The 9,998-nt window shown below is 50.0% G+C and overlaps 1 protein-coding gene across 1 annotated transcript; it reads right to left on the bottom strand.

Moving 5' to 3' along the window:
* Positions 1-4,365: 4,365 nt before the first annotated feature.
* On the bottom strand, positions 4,366-9,654 carry LOC142785171 (phosphate-regulating neutral endopeptidase PHEX-like). Its single transcript, XM_075883625.1, has 2 exons — positions 9,623-9,654; positions 4,366-6,460 (listed from the first exon to the last, which is right to left on the bottom strand). Exons 1-2 carry the CDS (start codon positions 9,652-9,654, stop codon positions 4,366-4,368), a joined length of 2,127 nt encoding a protein of 708 aa, XP_075739740.1.
* Between the last annotated feature and the right edge of the window lie 344 nt (positions 9,655-9,998).

Below are 9,998 nucleotides of genomic sequence, written 5' to 3'. Positions count from 1 at the left end.
ACCCGGGTTCGTTTAGCGCCAGTCCAGTATTCTACCACTGAGCCATGCCGGTGCTTGGGATTTGTTGGTAAGTAAGCTTGCCTAAGGCAGGCTTGATGTCGAGAAAGCAATCGGGTTAATACGACTTATAAAATGTTTTAAAACAGCGAAAGAACAACAAGTCGTCGCAATGCAAATAGCGCGACGATTAGGTCGTCCAATGCTACAACCCATTACAAAAGCTCGATCTTGTTCAGCTATTAACTGTGGCGCATACCCACTTCAGGCATAATTCCTCGTCGTCGTCAGCCACTGCATGAACAATTGGCACAAAATTCCTCGCAATAGTTTAGCGGATATTACGCTTATCAGAAGAGAGAGAGAGAGAGAGAGAGAGAGAGAGAAATCAACGTTTATTTAGAAAACGGCGTTCCGAGCGAGGCCCGGTGTCACCCTAAGGTGGGAGGGTTTCCTAGTCCAGGAACCCTCTGGCTTCGATTGCCCTCATGGCCCTGGCGACGAGTTGTCTCTGGTATTCCAGGTCCTCGTGGACGATCTTGGCCTCCCACGTTTCCATTAGTTGGTCGTCGTTTATTCTTGGGGCTTGGTCCCCTTCCAGTTGCACGTCGTGGTTAGCATGGCACTGGCATTCCAGGAGCAAGTGTGCCAGGGTGTTTGGTATGCTGCAGAGCGGGCACATGACCTAAACTCTTTTAACCTAGACTCTTCTTTTCAAACAGACGTAATATACCTCGACTTTTCCAAAGCTTTCGACCGTGTTCCCCACCGCCATCTAATAAGTAAACTTTCTTGTCTCAGTATAGACCCCTTAGCCATATCTTGGATTAAAAAAATTCTAACCGGTCGTGTTCAGTATACTGTTGTCACGAATAATGAATCAACCCGTGTTGATGTAGTTTCCGGTGTACTGCAAGGTTCTGTTCTTGGGCCTCTTTTGTTTATAATCTGTATTAATGATATTCCAGACAAAATTTCATCCACCATCCACCTTTTTGCAGACGATTGTGTGCTTTACCGTCGCATCTCATGTTGCACTGACCAAATTACACTCCAGAATGACTTATCTAACATACATAATTGGTGTTCGCGGTGGCTGATGCAGCTTAATACACAAAAATGTAAATTCATGCAAGTTTCGCGCAAGCGCACTAACTTTTTCTTCCAGTATTCTGTGAACTTCCATCCCTTAACCCAGGTCGACTCCTATCGTTATCTTGGCGTAATAATAACAAGTAAACTAACATGGTCCGAGCACATAGAACAACTAGTCACCGCTTCAGCAAAATCACTTGGCTATATTAAAAGATCGCTTACGTCCTGCCCACCGCAAATCCGAAAATTAGCTTACGAAACCTTCACGCGTACTAAACTTGAATATGCTTCTGCTATTTGGAACCCTCACCAAAATTACCTAATCGACGCATTAGAAGCAATTCAAAATCGCACTGCCATATTCATCACTTCACAATACAGTTCTCGCTTAAGTATTACCAGTATCAAACTATCGCTCAACCTCCCTCCTCTAGAAATTCGCCGCAAAGTCACTCGGCTCTGCCTTCTGCACAAACTATACCATAATTTCCCGTCGCAACGCAATACCATTCTTCTACCTCCCACCCGTTCATCGCGTCGCCTCTTTAACTCTCTATGTTTACAGCGCTTACATGGTTCAACTAACGCTTTCAATGAATCATTTTTACCTACTGCCATTGAAGACTGAAATAACCTGCCCGAATCCATAGTGCACGAACAAAAACACTTAAAAGTTTAACAGCTAATCACAAATCACTTGATATGTTAGTTAATTTACAATTGTTGCCGTTTTGTTCCACGTATATATATATATATATATATATATATATATATATATATATATATATATATATATATATATATATATATATATATATATATATATATATATATATATATATATATATTTCCTTCTGCTGACATTGTTTTTTTTATCATGTTGTTCACTTTCGATTATGCTTTGTACCATTGACAATCATGCATCTGTTGAATTGTGTTTTTGCCTCCCCCTTATGTAAAACCCCGCAAGGGGCCTTTAGGGTTCAATAAATGATGATGATGATGTGGCCATGTGTCGTTGGGTAGAGGCGGTGCATTAATATGCCATGTATGTAAGCATTGCTTTGTAGGCGTCTGAAAATCACGCTCTCTTTTTTGGTTAGTCTTGGATGGGGTGGAGGGTACAACCCGTCGCTCCAGTTTGTAGTGTAGCGACAAATAGGCTTATCAGAAGAATGACGAAAAATGGCATAGCAAATCCCGGCCTACTACCCTAATTTTTTTTATTAATGTCGTAGTGGGCATCAAGCAAGTGTGCTTGCAGCAGTTACACAATTAGTGTTTAGAAAAGGATTTGAAAAGTCTCTCTTCTAGTTTTCGCTGCAACTGCGCTGCGCCTTCCGCGCAGGCCTGGCGTTTTTTCCGATTTCTTGAGATATCGGTTACGGACACCGGCGGCGGCGGTGCGCAACTACGGCGCCGAACGTGACCTGCGTTCCCGATTTCATGACAGCTTTCGCTGTAAAAAAGAGAAACATCCATGGCGTACGCAGCCAAAAGCACCTTGGCAGTAGCCCGACAGAAGAGCGAGAGTGGTGACGAACAATAGCCCTCGTCGGCTTACAGTCGGGGTATTTACGTGCCCCGCAAGCGTTTTCTCACATCGACAAATATACTTGTTTGCCCTCTGCCACGTCCCGAGGAGGCCCGTTTACGCCAAACCACAGAAAATGTCAAATCGACGAGAATACTCGGTTCAGCACTCGCCCTTGCTTTAAAACCAAACTAACCAAATCTTACATGCAACACTCGTCACTAATAATCGCTCAGAAGTGTACCTGCACACAGAACACTGAACACAAGCATCAAGAATTTTCAAATTTGTTGCCAGAGGTCCTTTAATGTTACCGTTGCGTTGTCTTCTCGTATAGTGCTATGCTTATGCGTACTTGCACTCTAACCACGCAGTCATGATTGCGCCATGCAGAATTTCGTCGAAAACTACTCTCCATTATTGTGTACAATTCACCTGGGAGTGCACTCTAAAAAAAACTCCCAAGCATTTCCCCGAGGGTGAACATGGTTAAGTGCGAATGCACGGGGTGATGCTATGAGGGGGAGTAAAGTTAAAATCCGTTGGCGACGCTGATATCGGTGTCAGTAACGCGCCTTATATCCAGATGGTCGCGTTGCCTCCGGGACATCCATCGCACGACCCGCTCTCGACGGGAGACTGAGAGAGAAGGCGGGCGCGCGAGAGAGAGGGGTGTGCGCGCAGCTGCAGCGAACGAGGAGAGCGGAGGAGCGAGCGGAGGAGTGAGCGAAGGGGGAGGGAACTATCAGCGTCGCGTCAGCGGCCCGCCAAGTCCTCTTTCTTTTAGAGAGAAGACTGCGGACGCCGCCGACGGCGGTGGATGGTTTGGGGTCGCTTATAAAGTGTATTCACACTTAAAATCGAGTATTTGGGAAGCGTTTCTGCCCCACAACAATAATAGTCATCTACTTCGAGTACTTTCCTCGTGTTATCGCCATGGTTTGCGGTCACGAACAGCGGGAGTGTAATAAGGGTGACATAACGATTCTTGAGAAGAAAGTAGCCAGCGCCGGGTTTAAAAAAAAAGAAACGTGAGAACTCAGATGGCGATTATCGTCGAGTCGCAGAACTATACTCCCCGAATACTTTTTTTTCTTAGAGCGATAGTTACTCCGCTAGTCAGTGCATGGATCAATTTGGTGTGTCGTTCTACTGAAAAGAGACTGTATACATATTTTACCTGTGGGAGAGTACTACACGTGCGAAACTGCTAATAACGCAAAACGTTTTATTATAGCCTTGAATATTTCCAAGCTAGCCACCAAAGTTCACAATGAAACTGCGTAAGCGCGAAAAAGCAAATTACTCGGCCATACGAAAAATGTGTGTACTCGTGATGTTCGTATTATAGCGCCGAAGTGGTTGTTAGTGCATACTGTCGAAATTGCGCAATGTCTCAAAAACGCGATTGAACATCGGTACAGCATATACGTAAGAACTAAGGACTTAAGAATGCCCACGTAAACAATCAGTGAGGCGACAACGCGTTGAGATAATTAACAAGTGCGACGTGAATTTATCAGCTCACTGTCGCATCGCACACTCGCATACACTACACTGACGCAGTTAAGCATACTAAATAATGAAAACACACTGAACAAATGAGTCTTCGTTCGGCGTTGCGCGTGATGAAGAAAATACACGCGTGAATTATACGAATAAAAATGTCACAGCACTAAATGTTCATTTCTCTGTCGATATATAACAAGATCTCAGAAAGCTCTGTCGGAGGGGCGCACTCAGTGAATTAGGGCACACTTGTCGGCAGGATTCATGAACGAACCGACCTTGCAGCCGAAAGCGCGCGCGAACTCCAGCGAATTGCGCAGCGGGCCGTTAACACGGAACCAGGCGGGACTGTGTGGTCCCTGGGCGGCCATCTTGCGCAGGAAGCGCTGGTTGCCGTTCTCGCACATGTTGGCAGCGTACGAGACAAAGAAGAGCTGACTGGCGTTCCAGTGCTCGAGCAAGGCGAGCCGATAGTCAGGCGCCACGCGACCACTGTCCAGCAGGAACGCGTCCAGCGCCGGTCGCAACGCCAGGCTGTCCCACAGGTCAGACCACGAAGTGCGCGATGCGTCCAGCTGTGGCCTCTGCTCGGTCCAGGACATGGCAGTGTACTGGCGTTTCAGGCAGCGCCGCAAATCGTTCATGCGACGCGACAGGGCCGTCTCGGCTCCGTATGCGTTGCTGCCGCGTTCGAAGTTGTAGGCCCAGTGGTAGATGGCGCGCAGTAGGGGCCGGTACACCTTGATGCCCGCCCTAGCCATCTGCAAGGGTCGCAGAGACGGGTCCTCGTTGAGGAAGAAGTCGAAAACGGGCAGCGGGATCTCGAGCCTCTCGTACGGTGGTAGCAACTGGCTCTCGGCGCTCAGGAAGCCGCCCGTCCAGCCCGGGTAGGCCGCGACGCCGCCTGCGGCAGCCGCACGCGTGCTCATGTGCGCCATCAGCTTCTTCTCGAGCGACTTGCGGATCCAGGTGTAGATGAACTGTGCCGTGGAGAGGCGCGAGTTGCTCAGGTAGACGCCGTCCACGTACTCGGCTCGCGTCGACTCGCTGTCCATAGCGCGAGGCGACAGGGGCTCCCACGAGACGGCGTTCAGCTTGTCGCGAATGTGCGCGCGCAGCTCGCTGTTCAGTGGGCCCAGTTGCGCCTGGACGGACTCGAGCAAGACGAGGCGTAGCGTAGACACCAGGTCTTCAACGGCGTTCTCACCTCCCAACAGAGACTCGGCGAGGCGCCGCGACACGTGCAGCGGCAGGTTGGGCTCGAAGCGGTTCAGCAGGCGCAGGCAGTAGTGGCTCTGCGGGAGAGCACGCGCAAACTCTGGGTGTCGCGCGTAGGCCACCGAGGCGAGCTGGTCGCGGAGCTCGCGCTTCCAGATGAAAGGTGACAGCGCCATGGTGATGCGGAAAAGCAGGTAGCCCAGCAGGTCGCTCGAGAAGCGCAGCAGGTCCCCACGCGCCAAGCGAAGGAAGTAGTCAGGCGAAGCCAGCTTTACGTACGTCCGGGCTGTGATGGGACGAAGCCCTTTGCCGAACACGCTCTGCAGGAAGCTAGTCCACTCGATGTTCCTCAGCGAGGGCAGGTCAAACACCTTGACCATGCTGGCATTGACAAGCGCCGCGGCGTCCAGTTGCGGCCGGCCGAGCATGAGCGCCAGTCTCTCCTCGAACTGGAGGAGGTCGGCGTCCGTCTGGTTCTGGAAGAAGCCCAGCAGGGGCGCGAAGCTCACGCGCACCAGCTCGTACTCTCGGCGCTCGAGCGGGCCGCGCAGGAGCACCGTGGATGGCTCGCCGAGCCCCACGAAGCGGCGGGTGTCATTTGAGGAGACTTCTTTGACCACGAAGGGCCTGAAGAGGGCGTCGACGCCGAGCTCGCGGTAGGCGACGCCCAACTTGTGCGACACCTCGACGGGCGACGGACGGCGGCGCGCGCTCGATTGCGCCATCCATGGTCGAAGCCGGGCTGCATCCATGAACATGGCCCGCAGGGCGTGGAAGAGGTTCGGCTGCGGCCGCAGGCAGTTGTCGATGAGGAAGCGCAGCGGCGGGAACCGGCTGGTCGCATTGTCGCGCAGTCCCGAGGCGAGTAGCTCAGCGTAGCCGTCCACCAGGGCAGTGTCCACCGAGAGCCGCTCACTACCGAGAGGCAGCGGCCGCGCCCGCACCCAGTCGTCGCACACGTACGCGTAGAAGTCGTTGCAGGGGTCGCGGCTGGTGTTGATCTGGCGCAGCAGTCGGCGGGCGTACTCCACGCACGCCGTCGAGGTACAGGCGCGATTGCGGCGGCTTTGCGAGGGTGCGTCATAGAACACGTCTGGAAAGCTTGCTCTGCCGTGGCAATGATTTGAACAAGTGTTAGAAAAGCTTTACGTGAACTGTAGTGACGAATACATATAAATGTTTCGATAATTTCAGACGTTTATTACCGATGAACTATTAAGCTTCATTTAATGAACAAAATGGCTTCTATGCTGAGGTGAGTAAAGGAAAAGAGCTGATGGCCAATTGACTGTTTTCCCAGGAGTGTGTGATACATGTCGACTTTACTGCGTCATGACTGTGCATTGAGGAATCGACGAATAGCACAGTGTACTTGCAATGTATTTTCTATAGAAGAACGCAACATGGTACTGTAGTACCAAGATATGATATGTATGCATTTACTCCGGATAACCCCTGATATTACTAATATCAAAGCACAGAAGTGCATAAGGAACAATGCGTGATGAGACAGCCCATGCTAAGGTGGCGCCTTCTCGCGGCTGTCAATACCAACTGCGGCAGCCAAGGCTGAACACACTACCCCGTATTCTAGTACACTATAGTTGAAGATAGGGTGCCTCGATGCGCGCGCCGGATGAGCGAGCATCGACATAGAGTTTCCTACAATTAACTAGAGACGACTCTGGCGCTGCGATCGTTCAGCGACCATGGAAATGATGGGTAGTACACACATTTGCCTAGTTTTCGTACTTGTGGGCAGCGAATCGTACTTGGGGCTTCGTTTATTGCTGTGTTTCGGTTTTGTTATGAAAGAAAGATTCAACCCTTTTGAACTTCGTGACCCGATTTGGAAAGGTAAGTTTAAAAAAAAATTAGATGGCGAAGCGCAACTGCTGAACATTTGCTAATATTTGTTTTGTAAAAAAAAAACAGTTTCAAACCACACGAACACACACGGAGCCATAAGCAGGCCAGAAGTACGAATATTACACAAATGTGTGTACTACTGTGATGCAGGGTTCTTGTTGCTGATTTGTTTTTCTCCCGGGCTGAGCCTCAGAGAGTTTTGTTAATAAGGACAAAGCCGTTCGGTTTCCAAGAAACACACAAAAAGTTTAATTGAAAAGTAAAAAGGCAAAGATTCCTCACAAAACAAAACACTTAATAAACAGTTGACTGGACATGACGAAACACATCTGTAAACACTCAACAAGAACGTTCAAAGTCAGTAACTAAACCTAACGTTCGAAAGGGGCTGAGTGATGGGAGTAGCGCAAGATATCTGTTCGGTCTCACCCACACGTTGGTTTTCGGCGGCGATGAGCAAACCGGAACGCGGTGATTCCGGCTTCAGGACGCGGGCAGGACGGGGATGAAGGAACGCTGGCTGCTGACGACACGTCGAGAAACCAGGCCGGAACGTGGTGGCTCTGGCTTTAGGAGTGTGGACCCGTCTGTGACGAGAGAACGCAGGCTGGTGGTGACGCGTCAGAGAACCAGGGTCGACCTAGTCAAGCAGCTGGGCGCACAGCTCGGGCCCGGAGCCCGACGGCTGTAGCTCGCCTGCCGGAACCAAAGTCCGCAGGCCCTGGAAAGGAGTTCAGGACCGGATGGCCACGGTCCTTTGGAGCGGGAACACGACGGCAGGAGGCCCCGGCCGGTTGAAGACCTGCAGGCTCGGGTCCTACGCCCGACGGCCCATCTTCAGCGCCCGGTCCGGTGACGACCTTCCGCTTGCCCCGTCTTCTTCGAACTCCCCTTGCTCTGGTCTGCTCAGGCTCCTGCTTCAGCTCTGGCCCACTTGTCTCGTTCTCATTGGAGATTCTGTACTTTCGTGGTACCCAGCCATTGGGCCTTGAAATCTCCGTGGTCTATGATCATTGGTTACCTTATCTTTTATTTTGTTCACGGGATGCCACGCGTCCTCATGCACGCGACATCTTCACTGTCGTCGTCTTCGTCGTTGTCTAGGCAGCACCGCGCGTGCACTCTGTTCTCTTCTGTTTTTGTGACGCGCACTTTCCAAAGGCGCGCACTTTGAACGCGCACCACACATCACATACGCCCCCCTTTTATTCAAGTTTTTTTTTTTTTTAGAAAAAAAAACTGCCGATGAGTGCGCGTTCTGCACTACGTCACAATTAAACCACATATTTGCACCACGCAGTTCAACACATCACCGGGCTACAGTTCGCTACATCGTCCAAAGGTCCACATTCGCTAACCACTATATACACACGAAGCAAAAAAATTCTGAACTCAACTAGCGGATCATAAAAATTCCCAAATTAGCCTGTTTAATACAGCCCATTTTTTTTTATATATACCCTATTAGGTAAAAAAAAGAACTACACATCGAGTCAATGTTATATTGCATGTAACTTCTTAAACTGTTCCCATGAAACAGCCTTCCGCAGTCCGAAACCAAGATCCAGAAGAAATCACCAGGAAATCAAACTTGACGCTTAAGTTATAGCGTCCCAAACAAAATGTTTAGTGGCCCTAACCAATTGACAAGAGTGAGGAATTCGACGCCGGTGGAAGAATTGTCGGCCGTAAGCTCGTCTGAACCTACAGCTGCGGATCACCAGACGCCCAACCTCTAAATCACAAGCATACACACTGGAATGGATGTATGCCAGTCGGAAGCGTTGCCTCAAGGTGCGCCAGTACAACCACGTCTGAATGACTTCATGCTTCCCGGGAACGCCTTGCTTGAGCTCGTAAGCCGACAATCGTTCAGACACTTTTAGAGATGCGACCTCTTCAACCGAAGATGCCAGAGAGCACCAGTCGGCGTCCTTCCTCGTACAATGAGTTGCTGGACCATTACTCCCTGCGTGCTCAGCCTCCATCACTTCAGCTTTTTGTCTTGCTCTTTCATCAAAACTTTGAACCCCTCTGCCCGAGTCATCGTGCCTATCCTCATTACTACGTAGAGCTGACTTACACTGCAACTCTACTCTCTGTTCTTCAAGTTTTTCTGCATTTTGCTCCAGTTTACTCATGAAAGCATCATCTACAATTTCTCGAGAACTCAAGCCCTCTCTCTGTATAGGCGAGTCATATTCATCGTGAAAAGCTGTGCACGTAGCACCTGTTGCTACATCCAGTGGCCCAAAACAAAAGGCAGAAACTAGATCGGAGCTTTCATTACGGCATTCGCCGGCGTTAGCTAGATGTTTTATTGCTCCTTCAATGGAGCTCTTCAGAGACAATCCTACCTCTGCATGAAGTGTGCTTGACTTCTCGCAGGTTTTAACACACCCTTTACTTTGAATGGAACGTTCTTGTTCCATGCTCACGAAGCATTCCCGTGCTTCAATAAGCTCCTCGAGCCTTTTAGTTTCTTCACTACCCACCTCCCTGTCATACGCTTGCCTAGTTTCACTCTCTAGCGAAAGGTCATGAGGTGGTACAGGGTCAGCCTGATATAAATTCAAATCGCTCGTGACGTAACTGCTGTCAGAGCACACCTCAGCCACTCGTTCACTCCTCTGTATCCCCAGCTTCCCCGTTCTTGCCAGGGCAAGCTCGAGTCGCCGCTCGAAATCCACCCTCTCTAATTGGAGCTGCTGCTTCTTTGCGCGTGTCTCCAGTTCGAGCTGTTTTTCTTTTTCGCGCGTCTCGAGCTCAAGCTGCT

Source organism: Rhipicephalus microplus, unplaced genomic scaffold, assembly GCF_043290135.1.
Source record: "Rhipicephalus microplus isolate Deutch F79 unplaced genomic scaffold, USDA_Rmic scaffold_18, whole genome shotgun sequence".
NCBI lineage: Eukaryota > Metazoa > Arthropoda > Arachnida > Ixodida > Ixodidae > Rhipicephalus > Rhipicephalus microplus.
Note: the sequence above shows the minus strand (reverse complement) of the source record. Positions and strands in the feature narration are given on the sequence as shown.